Here is a 26,181-nt window from a genome sequence, read left to right on the forward strand (position 1 = left end):
TCACCTCATTTCGATATTCTGAGTCATTTGAACGGCAGCGAATATTCTGTGAATGTCTTTCTTCATCGTTCCAAAGGAAGCTGGATATTCCTGGATTTCTGTTCAAAACTTCACAACAACTGACATTCAGACACCTCCTGAAACTGAAGACCTGGATTCACTCCAGTAAACAACCGATCACGTTTTGTTTTTACCATTTAGTTTCTAAGACGTCGCACGAATATCGAAACTTCCACTCTTTAAAGGGCATACCGGTTTTTTTAATACTTTTAAGACACAGTCTTCAAAAACAGGAAACCAAGATCGTCTCACCTCAAACACTGCATCAGGAAACTGCTTGTTTTCTAGACTGGTTCATGGTTGACGGTATTTCTGGTTGATCACATTAATCCACAACGTGACTGAGTTCTGTATTCTGTGAACACTCACATTTCTTAAAAACTCCTGGTGTATGTTGACATCCGAGTGCCGTTTTCAGATCTATGAAACACTCTTTAGGCCTCCGTTCCCGGACCGACGGCCTCAGCTCCTGATCGCCACACGCTGCGATGGTCCCACACCACAAACACGCCGCCTCCAACATCAAGCGACAATGGGCTCATCTTTAATTCAGGAGCCGAGGGCACGAGGTCCGGCGGCGCCGTCCTCCCCTCCGGTGACACAGCAGAACGCTTTGAAGATAAGACGTGTCAGAAACCGGGCCGCTGACGGGGACGTTTTCTCCCCATTGTTCAGGAGAGTCGGCCAGAGGCTGAACTCCCGCGTCACGGTGAGCGAAGACGAGGACGAGGAGGAGGAGGAGGACAGAACAGGAAGGAGATGGAGGGAAGAGCCAGGGGCGCAGAGCGTGTGAGGGATGTGACAGGCCTGTTTGTTCAGCATGCTCAACCTGCTTTCCCTTATTAGGCGGCGTGTGTGTGGCGGCGTGTGTGTTCCAGCTGTCAAGACTTTCCAGTCTGCCCGTCGGGGGCCTTATTGCCCCCCCCTACCCCCCCCTCCCTCCCTGCCCCGGGGGCTGCGTACACAAGCGCCATGGAGACCGGGATGCTGACTGCTCCTCACACGCCGCCTTCGCCGCGCTCGTCCCTCATTTCGGGCTGTAACGGCGAGCTGACCGCGCTGACCTGCGGGTCACAGCCGCTTAACGCCGAGTCAGACGGATCGTTACGGCTGCTCGCCGCCTGAAGGCAGATTTCCTCCTCAGTGGGAAATAAAGGCCGGAAATACAACAAGATCTGTCTTTCAGACTGATCTAATTCACGATGAGTGATGACAGGATAATAAGATCTCTCTCTCTCTCTCTCTCTCTCTCTCTCTCTGTATCTTTGTTTAAATGTATTTTTTCTTCTCATTTCTTGTTGTTTTCTTAATGTGTGTTCAGTGTGTGACTGTTTCACTGATATATTTGTAAAAAAAATGTTTGGATTAAAATGCACAAAACCATTTAAAATGATCAGAGTGGAAGAGGTTTAAAAATTTATGAGCAGCTTGGTTGTAAAAAGTAGCTGAACGCTTCAGTGTATCCTTGATTTAAGACATTAATCTTTACTATTCCATCTAAATCTCAATTCTTTAATAAAAAACTTGCTTCAATAGAAATGAACAGGATACAGTTTGAACCTGCAATACGATCCTGAACAACAGAAAAACCTAGAGGGAAACAGTCACCTTTATCTTCTATTAGCTGGTTTTTGATTAATTGAAAAACAATGCTCTTTATTTCAGTGACTTCAGCCTTAAAAAAAGAAGAAAAAAAAAACTCTACCGAGTTTTAAAATGAAATGAAAACAGTCTGCACTGAGATGTTTTAAGACGCAGCTCCTTTGTACTCTGTATAATGACATTCATATCATATTCTGCATTCTAGATCAGGGTCTGCAACCTGGGGCTCTTCAGTTATTCTCTAATAGCTCACTGAATATCATATTGAGGACATTTTTTATCCCATAAGCTCATTTCTGGCTTATTTTCAAAAACACTCTACTGGCTAAAATGGATTAAAAAGGCTAAAACTGCTGACATTGCTTAAAATCAGGAAAAAGAGTGTTAGGATTGACTAAAACACAAAAAGTTGAGTGTACTGCCAAATGTTTGAAGCTGTCTAAAAGGAGCAGAAGCAGGTTACATGGCTGTAGATGATGAGAAAAAGACGTTTAAAGTCAAAATGGCTAAAACAACAAAAGCAACTGAACCAGTTCAAGTCGGCTTAAACGTTGAAACTGCAAAAAATGTCTACAAAAGCTAAAACAGTTCAAGTAATTGTGAGTCGTCGTCATGAAATGTCATGAATGTACACTCAACAAAGCGACACACATAAATCATAAGCTCTACGGTTAAAGGCGTTTTGTGGCTCCAGAAGCAGGATGTTGGTGGAAAGTGAGAAAGAGGCTGGTTTGATCCGAGAGGTTCTCAGTTTACGTCATCCAGTTCATTCCTCAATACTCAGCAAGTTTCTTCATAAAACACTGTGTGTTTAATCTGAACAGTTGCTTCATAAATGCTTTAGTTTTTGATTTGCTGTCTTGACTGACATGGAATCAAGATGACTGATGACCTTTAACCTTTCCTCTTTTGGCCCCAAAACAATGACTTCTGTGTTTTCTGGGTTAAGTTGTTAAAGATTCTGACACATCTACTCATATCAGTCATCTGCGTGGTTATGGTGCGAGACAGCAGTAATGCAGACGGTAAATAGAAGAGGCTCCAGGACCGAACCTTGAGGAACCCCACAAGTGATTTCCACAGCCTCAGATTCAGAGTCTTGATCAACAGTGTCATTCCATCCCAACATTCACACTGTGAAATACATAAACATGAGTCAGTGGACACACTGTTCCAGGTTTACGTCCACTTGGTGTATCTCTTGAATTGTTCCCACCAGCAGTGTTTCTCAATAATTACAACAATCTTGGTCTTGTTGTCTGTGACTCACAATGACCTTTTTTTTTTTTTCGTTTAACAGGAAGAACTGTAATTTTCCTCGGTCATTTACCAAATAAAGATTTGTTAAAGCTCCTCTGTCGCAGGATGTGATCTGATAACCATTTCCAACATTACAAGAAATTAAGAACTAAAGAGCTGAGGCTGTGGAAATGCATCGTGGGTATCGGGTCTGATCATAGCAAACAGCAGCACGTCTGGAAGTGTGTGTGTGTGCGGAATTCAAGAGGGGCGATAGCCTTAAAGGCTTCAAGTGCTTTCATCCTGAGGATATCTGCGGCCGAGCGGGGCGGACGGGGCGACCGAGGCGTCCAGGCTTCCTCTGGGGTGGAGGGGAAAAGCCTCTGTTCCATTCTGTTTGTGTTGACTGGCTTCCTGTTTCTGATCAGCTTTTTCAAATGACTCATGGAGATAACATGCATGGCTTCGGGGTCAGCCTCTGCTCGTGTGTCGCAACTTCACAAACACACACACACACACACACAGATTGTTTATCAGTGGCCTGATTCACACTTAGCGGTTTTAATTGTAGCGAGAGAACACGAACACGAACGAGCGTTTCTGCACCTGATAAGCCCTTCAGCTCTGATAACACTTCTTTTTCTGCGAATCCGCAACTCAAGTCTGTCACCGGGTGATCTGACCCCTGCAAGGAAATCTTTCTGTCACACTTCTCTAATCACCTAAAACAGATAAGATATATTCAAAAATCAAAGATTTCAATTCAAAAAACTGGAAATCATCAACTCCACAATGCTTCAGAACGTTTCAAATCAACTTGTTTCAGTCATTCTTTTGGAGAAAATGTGATTTACTAACCCAAAAGTACAAAGTAGAAATGATATAAAGTGCACAAGATGCCTGTGTTTGATTAATTTTTTAGTTTCTTAGTTAAAAAATTGCTAAAAAGATAATGAATCAGTGCAAAATGAAGTTGAAAACATACATTTTAAAGATTTTTTTTTAAAAAAAGAACTTTTAATAAAATAATGCCCCAAGAAAAGCATAAAAAAAGAAACACACTCACACCAAACGACCTCTCACAAGAATAGAAATGTGTTAATAGAGTCTGAACAGACTGAAGGAAGTTCTATTCTAGAAACGGAAGGAGGAAGAGGAAAGGATGTGTGAAGCCGGCATGACAATGGGCCAGAAGCAGAAGTGCTTAAGAGTGATGTATCCAGGAGGTGTGTGTGTGCGTGTGTGTGTGTGTGTGTGTGTGTGTGTGTGTGTGTGTGTGTGTGTGCTGAGGCAGCAGAGGCGGTCCGGGCGGGGCCTCTCAGAAACCAGATGACAGCCGGACCGGAACGCCTCCCACCAACATCCATGAGCGCACGTTGCGTGTCAGCAGCAGAGTGTGTCAGCGAGTGTGTCTCGCTGTGTTCTCGTCAGATACAAGCAGTCCTCGTGCAACACGCTGGGGTCCGAGTGTGTGTGTGTGTGTGTGTGTGTGTGTGTGTTTACGTGCCCATAAATCGCATATGGAGCCGCTTATCGTCATCTGGCATCAATCTCGCGGAGGGCCTTGATGTTCCAGCGATTGCCCTCACCCCCCCGCTGACCTCTTTTAATGCCATTAACGGGAAGGCGGCGGCGGCGGCTCTTGCTCAATCTGCGAGCGGGGAGGAAGGGCGCCATGTGGCCGGCACGCGGCGCTCTGACAGGACTGAACGCCACGCCGAGAAGCAGCGTCGGTTTAGTATCAGTGTCAGTATCTGGTCCTCTTTCGGGGTGAAAACCGGGTTTTCGGCAGGCCGCGTCGATCGCTGAACAAAACAGGACATTCAGCTCAACAGACAGAACCCAGTCCGTTTCCCTTTCCGCTGGTGAACCAAAACCACCACCCTGAGCAGGCCGACGTGACCGAGTTTACCGTCACAAACCAGAACGCGACACGATTGCGGTCAGGCTCCGAACTGCTAAACTGACCCAAAATTCCTCGGTTTACCAGCAACTGATCACTTCTTTAAAAGTGGCCGTTAAGCAACTGGCAACTCAACGGTTTGTCTCAGCGGGACGAGGATGAAGCGGAGCTGAACGGAGCGAGGGAAGAATGTGAAGAGCTGAGCTCCTCTGCTCCTACGAGAGGATCACATGACTCCTCCGGCTCGGCTGGCCTGGCTGAGCCAGCCTCCGTTATGTGTTGTCACATGCAAGAGAAACCGATGTTTCTCATTCCTTCTCCGCTGCTCACTCCCTTCTTGGCACAGCCTCGGCTTTGAGGTGGTTTCCAGGATGTGCCGTGATCGGGTGTGTTCGCTCAGCGAGGAGGAGGAGAAGCAGCATCGCTTCTCCTGATCTCACACTCGGGGGTCGGCCGGGCTGACCTCCCAGCCCGGGGCCCGGGCTCCTCCTGGAGCCGCCCTGGATTCACTCTGAACAAGTCAGACACGACGCGAAACCGTGGAAGGCACAGATCTGCTGGAGTCTGAGGAGGTCCTCAGTCGGGGCCTCAGGAAACAGAGTTTAGGATCTGATTTGAATAAAGCGGCGTACGATCGGAATGCAGGCCGAGGGTGCTGATTCTGTGTTTCTCTGCAGCTTCCTTCGTGCATGCGGTCGGTTTCAACCACAACGTCCTGAGAAGCACGTCAGGGACGACCAGAGCCGAGGGCCACGCAGCAAAGGTCAGAGTTCACTCCATACCGTGCAGCAGTGACTGACTGGTTTCAACAGAGAAAAACTATTCTTCTCTGGATGCTTCTGATCTAAATCGGTGGTGTCAAACATAAGGCCAGAGGGCCAAAACCGGCACACAAGAGGCTCCCATCCGGCCCGCTGAACCACCATGGAAATGGTAAAAAATTACAGGGAAAACATTCTTTTTTTTTTTTCTTTTTTTTTTAATTCTTCAGTGTAGCAGAGAAAAGAGAGCTGATCTGAGAGATCAGAGGCTCGACGCCCACCATAACGCAGCAGCAGCAGCAGGTTTCTTTAGCGTTTCACTGAAAGTTTAAATTAAAATTCACCTATTTTTGAGATCGTAGTCATTTTTGCATCCCAGATCGAAACTGTCTTCCAGGTCTTTGCAGTCCATCAGTTCGGTTAAATTACAAATAATTCACCGCGTATTTTTTGTGTAATTCGTTCCTTTCAAAAGCTGCAAGAAAAAGCGTCCTGTTGATCTCCAGATTTTCTTCCTGCTGCTGCAGTCTTCCTAAAGCTCTGAGGAATCATCGCATGCTAAATATTGTGGTTTACAGAAAAGGGATTTAGGATGAAGAGAAATATAAGGACCCTCTAAAAACAGCCTTCAGCCTCTCAGCAGCGGGACTGACCGTCAGGGTTTCTACTGGCTCTCACTGTTCAGCCCAGCTCAGGTTATGTGCAAACGTTTGCATTATTGTTAATAATCATTCAGTTAAACATCTTATATTTTCAACCCAATTTCTTTAAATTTGGTTCATCAATATTGCTCAATAACTTCCCACAGAAACAGAAGACCTTGAATGCATCACAGTAGGTGACTTGCAGAAAGAAGAATAAGTTTGTTAGATGTAACTAAATACGACTGAAATAACGGCGCCTGAATACATTTACAGCTTCTCTTAAAGAACCAAATGATACTGATAATAAGTTTGGATAAATAAATATTTCCACTGCAAAAAAAAAGTCTTCGTTCTGTTTGTGGATATTTTGGATTCTGTGCAGGACAAGTTGTTTAAAGGAGCTCTGGAACATCTGATATGGAAAAAAAATACAAGTTTTATGCTCACTTTAGGATTCGGTTCATTTTACAAACGATTCAGCGGCAACAAACTTTCACATCTGTACTAAAGAAAACTTATTTAGGTAAAACGAGGAGCTTTTAGTGTCTTTACAGGCTAATCAGTGCAAACCGATCCAGTGTGAGAACACCAGCAGTGACCAACAGTCAGAAAATTAAATCCGCTTTAGAGACTCTTCTACGCTTTCCTGCGATGTTTCTTCATTCCTCTAAAGTTTCTGAGTTCAGGCTCCAGTGTTGCTTCTCCTCGCAGCCTGAGATTCATTCGGAACGGGACAAATGTGAGCAAGACGGCGACCTTGAGCCCTGCGGCGACCTTGAACTCCACTTCACCTCGAATGAAAGTGACCCTGTGAGCGAGCGCTGCGGAAATACGATCCAGCAGAGGTTTTGGATGAATCACAAGAACAGCTTAGACGACTGTAAAACTATAAAATATTGACGCAGATGTGAATTGCTGCTGTGTGTTTATGAGTAAAGAACGATTTTCACTCATGGAGCACGGCGGGAAAAGCTTTTCAGAGCCACAAACTGTGAATGAATCGTGTGTTTTGAAGCTTTTCTTGACACACAAGAACCTAAAACACTATTAAGAGTCATTTCCTGAAGAGCAGACTGCAGCTGTAATGCCTCTTTAGCGCCCCCTCCTGGATTACACTTCACACATCGTCTGCAGGAAATTCTACTACAGCGGTGCAAAAAACAAAATGACACGAGACACCAACATGAGCTTTTGGTTTTTTTTTTTTTTAAATATTATTTTAATACTTTTCTTAAAAAAAGATGTACTCCATTATCTGAACAAGATGAATCTATTGACCTCAATGCCTCACTCACCAACAGACCAACACATTGTTCTGGGTAAAATAAATCAAAGAAAAAAAAAATAGCAAAAGGGGAAAAGGGAGAGAAAATAAACCGAAAACAAAAGAAATGAATGAAAAGTCTTTTTTAAAAAAAGAAAAAAAAGAAAGTGATTATAGAGATAAACACACTCGGGGATCTCTGGGCCGACCTACGGGAAGCAGGAGGACGATCTCTCGCTTCCGGAAAAACCACGATGGCACACGACATCCCGAAAACTGTCACCGAGAACCATGAGGAGGAGGAGGAGGGTTCAAAACAGGAAGGAGAGCCTATTATACAGACTGCAGGAGCTGCGAGGGAAACATGAACATGACACAAAAGAAGAAGAAGAAGAAGGAAAAATAAAAAATAAAAGGATGTAATCCAACAGTTAAGTGCAGATTTCTTTCAAACGACTAGAGAAAGATGGGTCGAGCAGAGTAGTCACAGAAAAAAGAATTCAGGAACCGCGTCTTCAAACTATTACAGGACTGCTGCATAAGTTTAGATCTTAAAGGGGGGGAATTAAATAGCAATAAAACAAAGCCTTTAATATAAAGTGAGAAGAAGATGCATTTTACATGTAAAAAAAAAAAAAAAAAAAAAAAAAAAAGTGGAGGAACTTTCAGCACTCAATAGATTGGTTTTGGCATAGAGTTGAGAAAAAAACGAAACAAAAAGAAGGTGTGAGAGAGAAAAAAGACAAGAAGAAACAATCGTTTCAATAGAATCATAAAAAAGTTTTTTTTTTTCTTCTTTACAGTAAATTCTACAAAATCAAAACCAGAGCTCAGAGATGAACACAGAGACGAGCTTCGCTCCCCGCAATCCAAATCCCTCTCATGTTCGTTTATTTTTTTATTGACTTTTTGTCGTATATAATATATATTCATGTATCTATTTATATATAATATGTATAATTTGTAGGGTGTGATCGTTAGTTTACAGGCCAGAGCGCTAAGGCAAAGGACACACTCTTCTTCTTCTCCTTCACAGGGAGCAGGAGGAGGAGGAGGAGGAGGAGGAGGAGGAGGAGGAGGGAGAACCACACACACCTGACACACTCCGCCCGCCTCGCGAACCCCAGACTCGAACACGACGCTCGGGTTTCCTCTAAAGGCTCCCCGTCTCTCCCGTCCGGAACCTTCTCCATTTTCTTTAAATTAAATCCTGCTCTTCGCTGTTCGTTCGTTTGTCGCGGCACGAGTCCCGCCCCGACCCGACCCGACCCGGGAGCCCAGCGTTTGTGTCTGTGTGAGGTGCAAAAAAAAAAAAAACCAAAAACCGACGACCTGAGACACAAATCCGGACTCCGGAACGCGTCTGGAGCGGGAGGAACAGAGGGTTCCGCTCGTTTCACTTCCTCCCCTCTCTCATTCACAAGATACAAGCCAGCTGTTTCAACTTCAGAGAGAAAGCGGACAGGTGTGTTCTGTGTGTGTGTGTGTGAGTGTGTGCGTGTGATAATGCGTGTTGTGTATTCAGTGAGTGTGTCTCCAGGTCCGTCCCTCCTCTCAGAACAGGTTCTCCTCGAAGATGGCCATCAGGTCGCTCTGGAAGTTGATGTCGATGGTGTCGGCCATCTGCAGCGGAGGAGAGCGAGGCGTCAGACGCAGCTCTGGAGAGCACCCCCGACCCGAGGCCACGCCCCTCTCTTACCGCCTCCCTGCGGCGCCGCTCCTGCTCGCGGCGCCGCGCCATCTCCCTCTGCTGGTCCAGGGCGTTCTGTGCGGCGGAGGACGACTGCGGGGGCGGGGCCTGGGGCTGCGTGGGCGGAGCCTGCGGGGAGTGGGTGGGCGGAGTGGAGGCCGGCGGCGTCGGGGCGAGCGGCGACTGCTGCTCCTGGCGGCGGCGGACGTCGTCCGGCGCCCGGCGGGCCTGCTCCATGGTGTCCTCGTCGTCGCGGCTTCGATGGAGAGAGAGAGAGAGAGAGAGGAGGAGAGTTTAGCGCCTGGCGGCGGTCGCTTCGCGCCGCTGTAGCGGCCTGGTGCGGCGCCGCCCTACCGGAGTTTCTCCTGCTCCCGGCGGGCCTGCTCCGCCTGCGCCTTCAGCTGCCGCTCCCGCTCCTCCTTCTCGCGGAGGGCGCGCTTGAACTGCTCGAAGCTGTCGCTGGAGGAGCGCTGGGCGGACGCCGGCGTGGACTGGGGCCGCTGCACCAGGCTGGCCCAGTTCCTCAGCTTGGCGTCCTGGGACGGCGTGGGGAGGGACGGGCCGTGAGCGGACCGGTCGGCGCCGGCGGGAGGGGCGGCTCTCATACACACCTGCGGCTTCTTGGGCGCGATGGGAGTTTTGGGCTCCTGCTTGATTTTGTTCTCCTGCTGGGAGCAGGGGGGCGCCGGCGAGTCCGGGAGGCGGGAGGCGGGCCGCGAAGCGTCCAGCGACTTCAGATCTAATCCTGAGAGAGACACGGACACAGAGCGGTGAGGCGCGGCGGCGAGGGCGAGGGCGACGCGGCGGGAGGTCCGCCTCCACTCACGGTGTTTGCCGTCGGGTTTGTGAGCGTCTGGACGAACGGCGGGGCTGAAGGGGGACGGGGGCAGGACCGGGGAGTGGGGGGGCTTCTCCTCCTTCACCCCCACCAGGATGGACCTCTGATCCTGCACACATGAACCCCGAAACCCCGTGTGAGCGTTACACATGCGCACACACGCACACACGCACACGCACACACACACACACACACACACACACACACACAGTGAGCCACTCACAAGCTTCTTGGTCTGGGGAGGCGACTGCTGCCCCATGGGATGGAACTGAGGCATCTGAGGAGAGTGCATCATCAGAGGGGAGGGGCTGTCTCGCAAGCAACCTGCCAACAGGAGGGGGGGGGGGGGGGGGGGGGGGGGTCAGGAGGTTTCAACCACAGACGGAACAACAGCTCCACTAAGATCGTCGAGAGATAAAGAGACGTTAAAATATCTGCATCTTAAAACCTGAACCCGATCAAAGCTTCCAGACGTGTTTGAATGAGTGAACCAGACGGCTTTACAACCAGCATCAGAGGAATTCCACTATTCACCCACAGCATGACTGAGGCAAAACGTTCTGAGGTGCTGGAACAAATCTGAACATCTGAATATCGGGACGGCGATCTGCTCACCGGTTGAGAAAGGCTCTGCTTTGCTGCGCGGCGACGGCTGCTGTTGGTGCAGCTGCAGCTGCTGAACCTTCTGCTGCAGGATGCCGCCGCCGCCGCCGACCTTCTGCTGCTGCGGCGCGTGCGTGAACGGCGGCGGCGGCTGGCCCGGGCCGTGTCGCTGCGCCAGCGCGGGGGCGGCCGCCGTCAGGCCCTGCGCGTGCGCCGGCGCCACCAGCTGGGGGGCGAGCTGCTGCGCGGGCGAGTGCGAGTGCGAGTGCAGCGGCTGCGCCGGCACGGCGGGCCGCGCCTGCAGCGACTGCAGGAAGGTGTGCACCTGGCTGAGGGGCGGGGTCTCCGGGCGGGCGGGCGCCGGCTCCTCGTCGTCCTCCAGCAGCGCCTGCGGCGGCTGCGCCGGCACGGTGTCCAGGATGCCGTGCGACGGCGGCGAGGGCACGCGGGGCCGCGGCACCGGCTGCGGCAGGCTGAGGGGCAGCGGGGGCTGCAGCTGGGGGGGCGGGGAGTGGGGCAGGGCGGCCAGCGAGGACGGGGGAGGCGGCGGGGGCTTCGGGGGGAGCGGCGCTGCACGGTTGCTCGGTCGAGACGGCTGCTGGGGAAGAGCGTTGTGGATCGCTGGGGAAACGGACGAGGAGACAGAAAATACAAGAAAATAAAGATTCACTTTTCAAAGACTTGTAACCGTCTGTCACTGCATCGTTCGGCAATATTCATGATCGGACTGTACGCAGCGTGAATCAGGCGTTACGCTATCGGTGCGTCTCACGAACGAACATGGCCGGCCGTACCGGGGGAAGGTATGATGGGATGCTGGTTGAGGAACAGGTGCGTGTCGGCGGGCGTCTGGATGGGGGGCGCGGCGGCGTTGAGGAGGCCCGGGGCCACGGCGGCTCCGGGAGCGGCCGCCATGGCGGCGATGGGCTCGGCGCTGGACTGCGTCAGGTGAGGGTTCATGAAGTGAGCCAGAGGATCGAATGCCGAGTTCAACAGCTGGGAGGAGTCCAGGGAGGGCACCGGGACCGGGACCGGGACCGGGATGGGGGGCACGAACGGCTGTTTGGACTGGACCACCAGCGGCTGAGTCTGAGGCTGGGAGACCGCCGGGCCCGCGGCGTTGGCGGGCGACTGCAGCTGCTGTCTCTTCGTGTCCCTGACAGTCTTCTTCGGTTGTTTGGGAACCAGCCCTGCAGGAAACACAGACACCGCAGCCGTGAGGAGGAGCAAGAGGTCGAAACAGGACCAAGAGGTCAAAACAGGACCAAGAGGTCAAAACAGGACCAAGAGGTCAAAACAGGACCAAGACGTCGCCACAGGGCAGAGAGGAGTCTGGTACCATTCTCAGAGTCTTCACTGTCAGAGGAGTCGCTGCTGCCTGAAGATGAGGATCCGGTCTTCATCTTGGTCACATTCGACATTTCCAGAGGTTTTTCTGCAGCAACACAAACACAAGACTCAGCCTGGGTCCAGGGTTACCAACAGGACGTGGGGGTCAGAGGGGTTTTCAGTGGGAAACAATCTGGATGAAGCAGTAAACCTGACGGGAGGGATCGGAGATGAGCAGACAATGAACGGGTTACAGACCTGCCAACCCAACAGATGTTTTTCTGATACACATTACATTGCTGACGGCTGACCTTGCACGTTGTCCCCAGAAAAGAGCTTCAAAATGCTGCTACGTGTCCTTTAACTGAGCATTTTATGCTGTGTGTGCGTATGCGTGCGTGTGTGTTCCATTACTAAAACCTTTATAATGCCGTCAATACGGTGTTTCAAATTAACTGGCTTCCTTGTCACCTGGTGACCAACTTCCTTTAGCGCTTCCTGCTGCTAGCAGCCGCAGATGTTGAAATCAGACTCATAAAAGGTCGGACACGGCTTTTTGTCTGGTTTTTAACATCTATCAGCAACAAGGGACGTGAAAGAAACCCAGTCGCCAGTTAATAGGGAATCAGTTATTCCAAAACACCGGCTCCTCTCCGGTTTCGCGACACTCCTCCACTAGTTAGCTGCTGCGTTCAGGTGACTCGAGCTGCTGCGGAAAACTGAAACTCGGTCGTTCACATGAAAGCAGCGGTGACAGCTGGACTGAGGAGAAACTCAGGAGACACTCAGGAGACACGTGAAGGAAACGTGGACAATTTGCACAAAGGAACGGCTCTCAGACAGCTGTGAACCGGCTCTCGTTGTTCACTTGAAAGACACGTTCAAACGAACGACTCGTTCATTGAACGTCGCAGCACGACGAGGGCAGCACATGTGTTTCCTCCCGGTTCCATAGCTGCGGCGCACCAGCCTAATTTACCGGTATTTTTTTCAGCATGACAAATACAATGTGTGCCGTGAATGTGTGACAACACACCGAAATGCGTGACACTTCAGAGCCCTGCTGCTGCATCGTGTTGTCAGACATGTTATAACAGCGCTCACAGACGTCTGCAGCTTTTTGCGTAGTTTAATGAGGCGGAGCGTACCGGCGTATTTTGATGTCAAATTGCGTATCTGCTACGCAAAATGCGTACAGGTTGGCAGGTCTGGGGTTATGAGTTCTACTCCCACTCGCAAAACCGATCCCAGACTTTGAACCTTTGTCTGGATTGTCCTCATAAAATCTGGCATCGTATCGAATTACAAGACAGAGAAGATGTGAGGCTCTAAACACTCCACCTTTCATGAGGGAACTTCCTGTGTGGCTCCTTTGTGCAGCTCGACGCCGCTTTCTTTAAAAACAAGCTGTATATTGTCTCTCTAGCACATTTCAGATGTGCCGAAGTGCCTCAGAGCCCGGTTTAGTCAGGAGTCACTTTTAGTGTCGTGATCAAACTAACCCGTTGAAAATTAAAGATCACGACTTTCTTCACAGCCTCAGAAACGGTCCAGATGTCTCCCTGAGCTCGGGCCTACCTGACGGCTTCTTCTTCTTCTTGAGGCAGGTGGACACGTATTTCTCCAGCTCCCGCAGCGTGGAGGGCTTCAGCGTCTCGAAGTCGATCTCGATCTCGTCGGGGTTGGAGTTCTTCAGCGACGGCTCGCGCGTCTGGATGATGTGCACCACGCGGCCCAGCTTGTCGCCGGGCAGCTTGTTGATGTCCAGGCTCAGCTGCCGCTTCTCCTCGTACGACATGGGCTTGCAGCGGTCGGCCGACGCGGCCCCGAAGGCGTCTGTGGAGGGAGAGCGGGACGGCGGGTCAGCGCCGGGGGATTCGCGTGGGGAACACCGACGGAGCGAGCGGAGGATTTACGCACCGACGTCGTCCTCGGCTTCCAGGGCGGCCGAGGGGACGAGCGGCGTCGGCCCGGGCTGCGGCACCACGACGGGCCGGTTGTTTTTAATTCCTTCCTTCTTACTGCGATGGACAAACGCAGGGATTAGACTGCTGTCGAGCGGCGACACAAACGTCTCCGCCTGCCTGGAACCTACCCGGACTTTTTCCTGTCCTTCTTGGCTGTGATGGGCTCTTTACTGTTCTTGGTTTTCTTTGACGTCTGGAGCATCGGAAGAGGAGGCGTCTCCACGGCTTCCTCGGATCCCGCCTTCTTCTTGTGCTTCTCTTTCTTCTTCTCCTTCTTCTCCCGCTCTTTCTTCTTGGGTTTGAGGGTCTGCGGCTGGGAGAGAGCTGCCAGCTGCTCGTGGACCGCTTTCAGCTGGAGGAGGGACGCCGACAGTCAGCAGAGGAAGCGTCAGTCTGACAAGCATCCCTCCCCGCAGCGTCTCAGAAGCGCCCCCCCCCCCCCCCTTTACTTTCCATCCTCTCACCTGTTCCTGTAACTCAGCCAGCCGCTGCTGCCGTTCGTGTTCCGAGTCGCCCGCCGAGGACTCCGATTCGGAGGAAGTAGAGCTGTCGTCTTCGGAGACGGCGGAAGGAGGCGGGGCTTGTCGGGCGGAGGGGGCGGGGTGGAGGGCCGTGGACGGGGTGGGGACGGGGGAGGGCTCGTCTGGCTCGTCGGGCATCTTGGCAAAACGCATCTCAAACACGTCCTGAGAGGCAGAGAAGCAGCAGGACAAACTCAGGACGTGGCTATTTGGAATGATGAGCCTTTTCTGTCTCGCTTTCCATGAATAATTCGCTCAAAGTCTGACGCAAAAAAAGTTTTCTCAGGACAGAAGCTTTAAACGCAAAACACTAGAGCAGGAGTATCACATACATTCCGGTTCAGGCGCCTCGTGCAGCTCGACTTTAATGGTCCAGACTCGTAAAACTGTGCCGTAAGAACCTTTAAATTCAAACTTTAAAGTTTTTCTTTCTTTCTAAAGTTTAAATCTGAATGATTGTTGTAACAAACCATACTGACGTCTCAACAGGTTTGACACCTTTATATTAGATGATCACACTTGCTGAAACCATTATAAGGCTGCTTTAAAATACTTTTGTTTCAAATTTGTGAATGAGGATCGCTACACACATTTTTTGAGATTAGATGATCAAACTTTTTTCAAGCAGCTGTCACGTCACGGTCAGCCGCTTGATTTTCATATCTAATTCCAGCAGTAACCAGCAGAATGTGTGTACTTCTGTGGCAGAGTGACACCGCCATCTAAAGGCCTGGCAGGTGAACTACATCGTTTGGAGTCATGCTGTATGGAAGCAGATATTTCCTGCAGCGACGCTGTGAGGAAAGGAAACTTTTAAAGAACCACGGGGAGAAAACAGACGGCCTTGTCTGGAGAGGACAGAGTCCAGGAGACACAAGATGGGCACATGTGGCTCGGGGACAGGCAGACGTCCAGTTCTATCGATCCAGTCTCAGCTGATCATAACAACACATCGCTCTGGAAACGTCTTGAACCAGTGAAGCATTCATAATTTATCCAAGTCTTCCACTAAATTCTGGTCAGGGGAGCTTTCCTTCCTCATCTCCCACACAGAAGACATTTCCATGATAAGATACACAGACATGTGGGGTAGCTAATCTCGATAAATCTAGTGAAATCTCAAGGAATTTGACTTCAGTTACTGTAAAACTGTAAAAAGTCACTGTAAAACCACTCAAGGGAATCTACCACTCTGTGAAGCCTGACGGGACGCGGTTTGTGTATCGGTGCAGCCGTAGTTCTCGTCTCTCACCTGTAGTTTGCGAGCCATGGAAACCACGTCGTGGTCCGGCGGGTTGTACTTGTAACAGTTGGAAAACATCAACCGGACGTCCGACGAGAATTCTTGAGCGTCTCTGTACTGTCTGTTGTCCAGCTTTTTCTGCCGGGAGACACAGACATGATGAGGAAACCGGCCTTTACTTCCCTCCCGGCGCCGTCGGAGCGATCTCGGACGGGGCGGGCGGTTAAGGCAGAATCACCTTGATGGTGCTGAGATCCATGGGGTGCTTGATGATCTCGTGGTAGTCGTGGAGGCCGAGCGCCTTGGCGTCCACCGGCTTGTAGAAGGGCCAGGCGTACGCCACGTGCTTCTTGGACAGCATCTCCCTGACGAGGCGGGCGCAGGAGCGCAGCTGCTCCTGGCGCTTGGGCGTGGCCATCCCGCCCGTCTCCGCGCCGGCCCCCGGGTGGTGCTGGGAGTCCGGCTGCAGCGGGTCTCGCTTGGGCTGCTTCGACGGGCGGCTGCTCTCGCGGCGCGGCCGGGCCTCGGCGGAGACGGGGGACGACTCGCTGAGCTGGTCGTTGGCCGTGGGCGTCGTAGTGTCGGCTTTCCTCTTCTGGCTTTTTCTTTGCTGTTGGAGCGCCGATGGAGAGATCAGAAACTGAAGCGCCGTTTTTGTGTTTCGGAAACACTCGTGCATGTGCGGAAGGACGATTTACTTTAAAAAGGTGTGTTTTCAGCAGCGTTGTCATGGAAACGGACATCTAAAATGCATCAAAAGTTTTTCCTTTAAAACGCTGTTTTCTAACGACGTCTTACCTTGATGAGGGTGGGGGAGCTCTGCAGTAAGGGGGCGGGATGGAGGCCTGGGTGCGTCATGGCGGGCGGGGGGACGGCGGTCATGCCCTGGGCCAGGACGTCGGGCGTCGAGAGGGCGAACGGGGGTCCGAGGTGAGGCGCGTGGTTTGTGGGAGTCGGGGGGACGCGTGGGGGCTGGGCGAGGGGCAGGGGCTGGGGCAGGGGCAGGGGCAGGGGCAGGGGCAGCAGGGGCTGGGCTAAGGGCTGGACCAGGGGCAGGGCGGGGGGGCCCTGGGGGGTGGGCGGAGCCCGGGTCTGCGGCGTCGGCATCGGGGATGAGAAGCCCCGCGTGTGCGGCGTGGTGGAGGGCGACGACGAGTCGTGGCCCGAGTCCGACTTCGAGATCAGTCCTGCAAGGAGCAAAACAGCAACTTTAACTCAACGAGGACCGAAACCTGTCGGACAATCCGGACTGGCCTTCAACCGTTAAACTACTAGGAGGCATCGAACAGCCAAAACTTGATTTCCACATCATGTTGTCTGCGGGGCGTGGCAGACGAAGAGGGAGGACAGAACCGTACATTCAAGCTCGGCTGGTTTGAGCGCTGCCATCCTCTCTCGTCGTGACGCAACGGCTCTTCACGCCTGAAAGGAAACTCTCCCAAAGCCCAAACCGCACCACGGAACCCCCACCTGTGTCCCGCCGGCCCGCTCTCCGGCCCTTGTTGACCACGGCGATCTCCGTCTCCTCCTGCGGCATCTCCGTGATCTTCTGGAGGAAGATTTTTTCCAAGGCCTCTGCCATCAGGACAATGTCATCCCCAGGCTGAACACACACACAAACACACACACACACACACAGCGGGGCATGTTAAGAAGGGACCGGTTACATCTATCTTCACCGTGACTGAGGTAGTGAGATATTTCTTTTGCGGCTGACCTTGTTGTAGATGTAGCAGTTTGTGAACATGGTGTTGAAGTCTTGGATGCACTCCTGTGCGTTCCAGTAGTAGTGGTTCTCCAGACGCTTCCTGATGGAGCCCATATCCATCGGGTTCTTAATGATATTATAGTAGTCCTTCAGGAAAAAGAAGAGCGGGTAAAGGCAATTAGACTTGTATCTATTCTGGATAAAACTAATTGAAATATGTGACAAACTGGAAACTTCAGAACAAAACAGATCACTGCTTCATCAATTCAACGAAGCTCCTTTCAAAACACACCATTCATACTCTCATTTCACCACCCCACAGCGCTGCACGTGAACTCAGGCTCAGGTCTGTTTTTTTATACATTCAAGAATTTCTAGGCTAAAGATTGGATGTAACATCATTCAGTAAATCTATGTTTAAATATCAAATTGCTTAAAGTCTCCCTCAGAAGATATCTATTTCATACGAGAGCCGATTGTCAAAGTTTCCACTTATAGGAGCTGAGAATAGATACGAATCACTAGTTTTACAAAAATAATGTATAAGAAAGAAAGTAGATGCTATTTTCACCAACTTTATATATCCATTCAAGAGTATTGTTGTATAGAAAAACTTAAGTTCTATGTATCTGGAGTTGTTTCAAGGATTGTAAGTACATACAGGAAAAACACCAAATCGCTCTTTAAAACTCCTCTTTTTAAAAAAGCACAATCATGTAAACAACGCTGGTCTCCTGGAAATTAATTTTTCACTTTTTATTTGATTCTTTATATCAAATATATCACAGTTAAGAATATTTCCGGTCCTATTTCTGGCTCGGAGGACCTTTCTGTGTTGAGTTTGAACAGTTTTACTCTGAGTTCCTCCAAAAGGCAAAACAAGATTCTTCTGAGATGCTTTGAGGTGTTTTTTTCAATACCATCGAGGGTCTGGCACGGCACACAACAGCACAACTAGACATTAAATATTAACGTCGCACGCCGTTCTCTACGTTTACGGGGAAGAGGAATGACATCCACCGCTGTTCCTCCATTCGGAGCTGCAGGCCGTCAGGAAGGTGCGATGCTTTGCATGTGGAATTAAACGGGCGCTGCTGCAGACCCATGTGTTCGCTCCTGACTGGCTACCTTCATTAACAGCCACACGAAAACAAACAAACACGTGACTCACAGGCAAATTGAGCTTGATGGCGTCTACGGGAGCTTGAAAGGGCCATGCAAATTGGTGTTTCCATAATGTCTTCATCACCACTTTGAGCAGGTACTGAAACAGAGAAGATTATTCACACCGGGGCGAAGAAAAGAAGAAAGTGGGACAGTCAGACGGGATGAAACGCAGCTGACTTGTAGCTGGTTGGTCTGTCGTTTGGGTCTGGATTCGCTGGTCGTTTCCGGCGCCGGGGGGTTGAAGGGGAGGGGGGGCGCAGCAGAGGGGGGGTTCTGGCTGCTGCCTGGCTCCAGTCCGTCTCCCATCGCCGCGGTGGGTCGCAGAGGCTGAGCAGAGAGTTTGGGTGGATTGGACCTGGCAGGGGCAGGCGGGGCCGGCGGGAGGCCCCTCAGGCCATTACAGTCCTGACGCGACGCTCTGGAGGAAACATCGGAGAGAACGTCAGCGTCACCGACTTCCACTGAAATCAATCAGAAGAAACATCGTGATCACACCACTGCTAGAAAAAACCAAAGTGTCAGTTATATACCCTGGAAGCCAGCTTCTCAGGAGGTTTTTTTGTCCTCTGTAAGGAGTTTGCATGTTCTCCATGTGGACACGTCTCAGCGATCAGCCGCAACCTAATGACCACCTGCCGAACACTGCGTGGCCCAGCGAAGCCCGGACGCCTCCCGTCTGTCTTCAGGAGTGTTACGCTCTCTTCAGACCAGGCCTCCATGGATCACACCTGTTTTTCCAGTACTTTTTTTTGTTTTTTTTTGCTTTGAGGGAGGATGAAAGCATCCAATGTTCTCAGTGAAAGACATTTGTAACAAAGCTCGGGGAGGAGGTACGCCACGGATGGCAGGACCCGAGTCTTCCCAGGAGAGCGCTGCTCTGCCTTTTGCTCGCAGTGGATCCAGGTGTGTCACCCTGGAAAGCCACGGACATATAATGTCAAAGAAAACCTAATTTATCAGTCCCGGCCACCTTTATCCATCACTTTCTGCTCCAGTTATGATGCTCATGTGTCTATGAGTGCTTTCCATGGATGACTCAGCTCGGGCTGTCAGACACAACGCTCTGTGATGCTGTGTATTCTAATACCTTCCATGGACCCTGTAGACCCTTTTTGGTAGCACCTGGGATCAATCCTGACTACAGTAAAGCTACAGTAAACCTGGATCCCCCACTAGAACTAGAACCCAGTCGTCTCGCCATCACAATTCAAATGCCCATAAATTCCTCACACTTTCCATTTGTTCTGCTAACTCACCAGCTTTGAGGACAAAATGTACCATTCGCAGCTCAGTTGATCCATCCACTAAGTAAAACAGTCATTATGAGTCTGTTCTGTACGCCGTCATGTGTGGATCTATGCATACTGTCTACTCTGAAGGCTGCAAGTCAAACTCTGCAGGAGACTCTGTCCTGACATACACTCCGGATTTCCACACATCCTGCAGATTGGTGTGGAACAGGAGTTAAGCACCAAGAAAAACACCATAAACCCCCCTTTCACATCCACTGCTTACTGATCACTGTCACACTCTGAGCAAGCGCCGACACACTTCAGTAAGCAAAAACCAAATCACGACACAGTATTATTCTACTGTACATTTTAAGCTGCTGTAGCACAGTAATTCCTGAAGCTGTGCAGCATTACAGACTTTTAAATTAAACGTTTAAATTAAATGCCAGAGTATCACAAACAAAACGAGGCGTGGCAGCGCTTCCCCGATCTACAGCCAAGGAGGCCGACTTCATGAGAGGCGCTGCGTTTTCTTGGCGTTCAAAAGGAATAAAGTGCTATCTGCGTGTTTGGACGAGCTCCAAATACATCCCGTTTCTACACAAAGGTTTTTATTCATAGTTTGATGAGCGGAGGGGAGAAGCTACCGCGGGGAGCGCTTTATCTTGTGTCTAGACGAGAGCAGTTCAGGCGCTGTGTTGAGCAGAAGCATTTTGGAAGAGTTCACAGCCTCCGAACAGAACTACACATCAAGGGAGAAAAAGAAAAAGTCGTGGACGAGACGCTGAAAGATGAACCGAAAAAGCTGAAGACAAAGGGGGATGTCGTTCAGTTTTACAATACAGAAGACAGAACTGAAATATGAGCAGATTGTTTAATAACAGAGTGAATCTTGCTGCAGCTACAACAGTTTTGATTGAACAACTTGTCCAAAAACGGGACTGTGGAAGTTTCTCGCTCAGCAAAGCGAAGGGACACAACACTTTGTTACCAGGCAGGACACCAAAAACCAGCCAGCCGGGTCAAGGCTCTGGACCGATTGACAAATTCACATCCAAGGTTCTTCACTGAAAGCAATCCAAGCCCAGAGTGCGAGTACACAAATGCTACCCGGCGGTCAACATATTTCACCAGTCCTGATTCATCGGCATTTCCCTCAATCTCAGAGAAATGTAATAGAAAGGTCTATTAGCCTCCATCCAGCAGCCCGACTCATCTCAAACGGGGCGACAGAGGTGGGCGGTTTACTCCAGTCATGCTCCAAACGAGCCGCCGCTTGTTTGTCAAACAGTTCATTCAAAAAAAACTGAAACTTAATTAATTCAGCTCTCTTCACCTGAGCTGAACGATTTCAAGCCTGTTGTTTTGTTTTGTTTTTTTGTTTTCATGGCTCACAGCTCAGATGAATGTAAAATCTTAAAGCTTGTCGATAAGATCAGTGAAGAAAAGCTGTGAAAGTCATGTTCTTCTCATGTATTCACTCAGGCCTTCTTCTGAATGAACGACAGCATCCGTGCTCTGCGGTCTGAACAGTCCGTGGACATGCCGAGATGTTTGGGAAGTCTGGGTTGGCTCTGATTTGATTCAAGGCCTCATCTGGACTGTGGCTCTGATATTTCTCAGCCTCTTTCGAAACCGCAGCTCTCAGATGTTCTGCAGGGTTCAGGTTAGATCAGGTCACGAGCACGATGGTCGGCGGAGTGTTCCTGGCTCTGTGGACAGGTGGAAGGAAACCAGCATCTCTATGTCAGCAGACAGGAAGAGGAGAAAATTTAAAATCTCTCGGTTTACACGGTGCTGACTTTGGACTTCAAGACACAAGATTTGCAGCGGAGAACATGACATCCTAACTCCTCGCTGTCTGAAGACATCACAACGCGAGCCTCTCCCCTCTCCGATTTCCAAATCATTAGCAAAACTGACTTTCACGTGGAAAGAGCACTTCGGAGCACTGAGCGTTGGTCCGTGTTTTCTCCAGAGAACCGTTCACTCGCTTCTAACGCCTCATTTACTTGTTTCAAGTGAAAACAGAAAACCTTTGTTGCGTTTTGGGTGTCAATGGGGATGTCACAGGGTCAGGAGGTCACAGGCACGTGAATCATTGTTGCTGTTCATTTCCAGGATGCGTGTGTGTGTGTGTGTGTGTGTGTGTGTGTTTGTTGGCTCTTCACATCCATTCATTTAAAGTGTTCTACTTTTTGCTTTGTGCGAAGTTGTTGCACAAAACGTTTACCAGTCCTCTCCTGCTTTTCTTGGTGTTTTTATGAATCTATCTGACCCTCTGAACAGCCGACGTTTGATCGAGGCTTATCCTCCTCCTGATGGGAGTCAATAAGTATCATCTGGACAAACGTCAAGTCAGCACTGTTTCCCAGCAGCGTGTATTGAGCCGAGTTGAGAAATGCAAGGCGCTGACGCTTTTTCATCACGTCGCTGATGAAAACCACGGCGTTTGTTTGGGGGGACTTACATGTTGCTTGCCGTTCAGCTGCGATCTAATCCGACTGCGTGATCATATCTCGGTCGTGGAGGCGACTATTTCCCGAGGTAACACGTGAGGCTCGTCAGCGATGGCGCCGGGGGCACGAAAACCACAACAGACAGGAGGAGAGGCGAGTGGCGCGCCTGTCGGAGAGACGCACAAGACAGTGGAGCCAATTTCACAGCAGCATCAAAACACCCGACGCTGTAAAAATGTGGTGGCACTATGCTGTAACTTGCACTGATCAGAGCCCACAGTGTGGGCTTTTTATACAGCAGGAATGACAAGGACACGTGTCGCACTCCCTCGTAACATGCTGGGGCAATATTTCCAACAACCTTTCAGGTGACTCAATAGTCAATACACTCATTTAGGCTCGAAAAACACCCTTTTTCTGATAAAAGGCGACCCGAGACGTTCACATTACATAACACGCAGCACACAGCACAGAGCAGGACAGCCTCCTGATCCCTTTACGACTCCTTGACCCCGTGAAAGCCTGGGGCTATTTCTTGAAACTTCCACCTAAAAAAACAGCCCCAGCTTGACAACTGTGAGGCCAAACCAAACAACGCCGGACTCCACTGCTACGAGACAGTGTGGAAAACGACGAGATAAAATGAGTCAGCTCATCGGCAGGCCACAGAGAGACTTGATAAATGGCTCGTAAAATGTAGCGTGTTTATTTTAGCCCAATCAAGATAAATTTGGTAAATGACCATCATATAATGAGTCTGCGACTGAGGAAATGAGGCTGACCTGAAAGCACTGAGCTCCAGCTTTGCCCAATAAGAAGCGAACGAGAAACAGGACGATTTCTTCAGTAATTTCAGCTCCCACGTTATTTTGTAAATGTGTCACCTTCAATAAATGGCTCCAATTTGCTTTTCTCGACAGGATCGGCTTGACTCAAACACCAAGACGTCCAACGTGAGGTTAACTCAATTTCTTGTCTGAAACTTCTGTATTGAGGTCAAAACGAAAACGCATCCGAAAGCTTCTTCTCAATATGCTGAAAATCTGACTTCCAGGACTTTGCTGAGATGAAGAATGACAGAATATGTGATTGAGTTATGAGCTACTGTGTGTGGAGGGACGAGTTTTCATATGCACATAGATAATGTGAACATTTAACACATGGAAACCGTCGAAATGCAATTTACACAGAACACAACCGGGACGTCACACATTCGCGGTCAAGATTGAACCTGAGGCACCATTAGGGAGATTTGTTTCTCATTTGCAATACAGTGTTTATTTTCATTATGATTAAGTACAGTTAAAGATATCTGTATGACAGACGGCTGAAGATCAATGCTGAACTGTCTCTGGTCTCAGAGGCTTATTGACGACTGCAGAGGTCAGCTGAGGTCAGCTCATGTTTGGTCTGCTGTGAACCATTACCAAAAATTATTGAGGTGGAAATTCAACATCATAATTTATAACACACTGTAAAACATTTTTAAGTTTTTTTTTAAATTATTTTTCAAGTACAGCAAATATTTACTAAGCATAAGAGTCTTCAAACCCTTCTGTTATTTCTTACGTATTATTGCTAGCTACTTATAAAGGGCTTCATTGTGTGACTATTTTATAAAACCGCCAGCACTAATCCCAGCAATATTACCCAATGACCACGTCAAAGTCTTTGATTTTGATATAATTTGATCCACGATGCCTTGGAGCACTGCATGGATTGAGGTAAATGGTATTTGTCAAGTTGTGATCACACCTGAGAAGTGAAACTCGTGACAAACACTCGTTATGAATCATGTTTCAATTATAACTGCACTGTTACCTGTCATATAATGAAGCTAACTTCTATTGTTGGTGAGAGTTTTTGATTTTAAATGAAACAAATGACACATACGAGCAAGCAGCATGGCCTCAAAAGTTATTCGCTGAAAGAAATCAGGGTGTAAAAAAAAAAAACCAGCTCATTTCTCCAATATGTATGTTACTTACATGTGCTGTCCCTTGACCTGGGTAACTCAAAAAATCCTTCATGTTTGTTTTGGTTTCACTTTGGACCTGAACACTAGTCTCCGCCTACACAAACATTCTCCTTTTGTAGACTTTGTCTCCTGCTTTCCTATTCCACTGCAATCAGGCAATCAAGACTATGACCTCTAGCAGCCATCATAAATTATGTCTTCAGAGGAGGAGTCTTACAGCAAAGATGTTCATTTAAATACAAAAGCTGATCAAACATAATCAAAGAGGCCTGCCTTCAAAATCATTTAAAATCACTTGTAATCGGGTGGAATCAATACAATTGAAGAAACAAGTTATTTAACCTAACATGATATGGAAACCTGACTGTGATAGCATTACAAGAGCCAGATAAACTCTGGTGACCGCTGAATTTCTTCCAGTAAAAATAAAGTGTCATCCAAAAACCTGAGTAACGCATCAGACCATGCTGGCTATTGAATCGCTTCAAATCTCACATTTCAAGAAGCTTTTACTCTGCATTAAACATGACGAGTCTCTCTTTTCTGACAAAAAACAAACACAGTGACATCCGATTTCTGTTCCCAAAAAATCTACAAACATCCGATGTATGTATATCCATAAAAATTTATTTCTTACCCCGAATTTTGTTTAAAATAATGCCAAACTACATTATACATAATGTGCTGAGGATTTGTGCATTTTAATGCAATTGAAAACAACAGTTCAGCCTTTTTCAATAAATAAGTGTTTAAAATAGTCACAGAGCTTCAGATTTATCAATACTTTTTTAGATGGGAGATGACATGTATTTGAATTCAGACAACAGTACGTGATGGTCCAGAATTATGATATTTAAGAGGGATGAGACAGCATCGATATATAACAAACCAGTGTAATAACATCTCAAGCTATCACCTGGCTGTGTCAATAGATTCTGTAATCATTTAATTAGAACTGAGGCCAGAGCTATTGTACTGGATGACAATAACATCAATTTAGATTTATCAGTAAGGATAAGATAATGGTTAGTCTGATGATTAAATTAATTTCAATTAGCATTTAGAAAACCAACTCAAAAGGCCAAACATGATTAAATCTTTTCAGCAGTGTTTACAGTAGATTACGTGTGAGGACCTAATTTGAGAAAAAACACTGAAATAATAGAAATTACACGACCACATTAAAGGTTCTTCCTGCGGCGCAGTAAAGTCTATTAACGTGAAGATTAAAACGCGGAGACAGCGCGGTGTGAGTAATGTCACTAAAAACGGGATCGAAGGAGCGGTCGGTCTGCTGGACACCGTTTCCTCGCTAACTAACCTTCCCTGTCCGTGCGTCGCCATGTCCACCGCGATCAAGTGACAGCTACGGACGTAAACGGCGCTCCGGAACACGACTTACACCGGATCGGTATTCTCCAAGCGACGTGCGCCGTGCGTTAACACGAGCTCCTGCGCCACCGAGCGTAATCTACGCCGCCGAGAGCACGTAACTTATGTCACGAATACGGCCTACGGGGCTACAAACAAACAGCCTAGCCGCTAGCCGACTAGCATGATACCGACCTGCAGCTAACGTGCACACTGACAGCACGGAGCGTCCGCCGCCACGGAAATGACCTCGGTGCGAGTGCTGACAGGAGAAAGGTACTACGCGAAATGTGCAGAGTAATGCCAAATCCCGCGCGCCCAAAGGACACAAAATCATCCATCTCGCGTGCCCGAACCGGTGCAAGGCCTGCGAAGGCAGCTCATGCTCCGTTTGCCGAAGCCCTCACTGACAGCGCGGGAAAAGCGCCACCGGTGACAGCGGTAAACCGTTTACCGGGTCCCCGGGGTGCTATGCTTTCGTTTGGTGTACCAATGTCGTCTACACAGAGGCGTTACGGGCTATTTTTTACCTTCTTCGGTCGGTTGTCAGCGCTCGCAGACCTTCCTCGCCCCAAATCCAGAACAAACAGTCCCGTTCGACG

At 49.1% G+C, this 26,181-nt stretch overlaps 1 protein-coding gene across 5 annotated transcripts; it reads right to left on the reverse strand.

The window, feature by feature from the left end:
- Positions 1–8,341: 8,341 nt before the first annotated feature.
- LOC115390240 (bromodomain-containing protein 4-like) lies at positions 8,342–26,181 on the reverse strand. 5 transcript variants are annotated; one of them, XM_030094023.1, is made up of 22 exons: positions 26,110–26,181; positions 22,242–22,396; positions 18,717–18,957; positions 18,544–18,636; positions 17,382–17,519; positions 17,135–17,267; positions 16,463–16,851; positions 15,903–16,274; positions 15,674–15,802; positions 14,365–14,586; positions 14,029–14,252; positions 13,854–13,954; positions 13,512–13,769; positions 11,944–12,039; positions 11,399–11,794; positions 10,617–11,225; positions 10,225–10,325; positions 9,990–10,110; positions 9,775–9,908; positions 9,518–9,699; positions 9,173–9,419; positions 8,342–9,096 (listed from the first exon to the last, which is right to left on the reverse strand). In XM_030094023.1, exons 3-22 carry the CDS (start codon positions 18,843–18,845, stop codon positions 9,028–9,030), a joined length of 4,143 nt encoding a protein of 1,380 aa, XP_029949883.1. In that variant the 5' UTR covers positions 18,846–18,957; positions 22,242–22,396; positions 26,110–26,181; the 3' UTR covers positions 8,342–9,027. The 5 variants fall into 5 exon arrangements, with proteins under 5 accessions (XP_029949883.1, XP_029949879.1, XP_029949880.1 ...); XM_030094019.1 differs by having other exon boundaries at positions 9,518–9,908; XM_030094020.1 differs by having other exon boundaries at positions 9,518–9,908; positions 18,717–19,000.

Source organism: Salarias fasciatus, chromosome 6 (assembly GCF_902148845.1).
Source record: "Salarias fasciatus chromosome 6, fSalaFa1.1, whole genome shotgun sequence".
NCBI lineage: Eukaryota > Metazoa > Chordata > Actinopteri > Blenniiformes > Blenniidae > Salarias > Salarias fasciatus.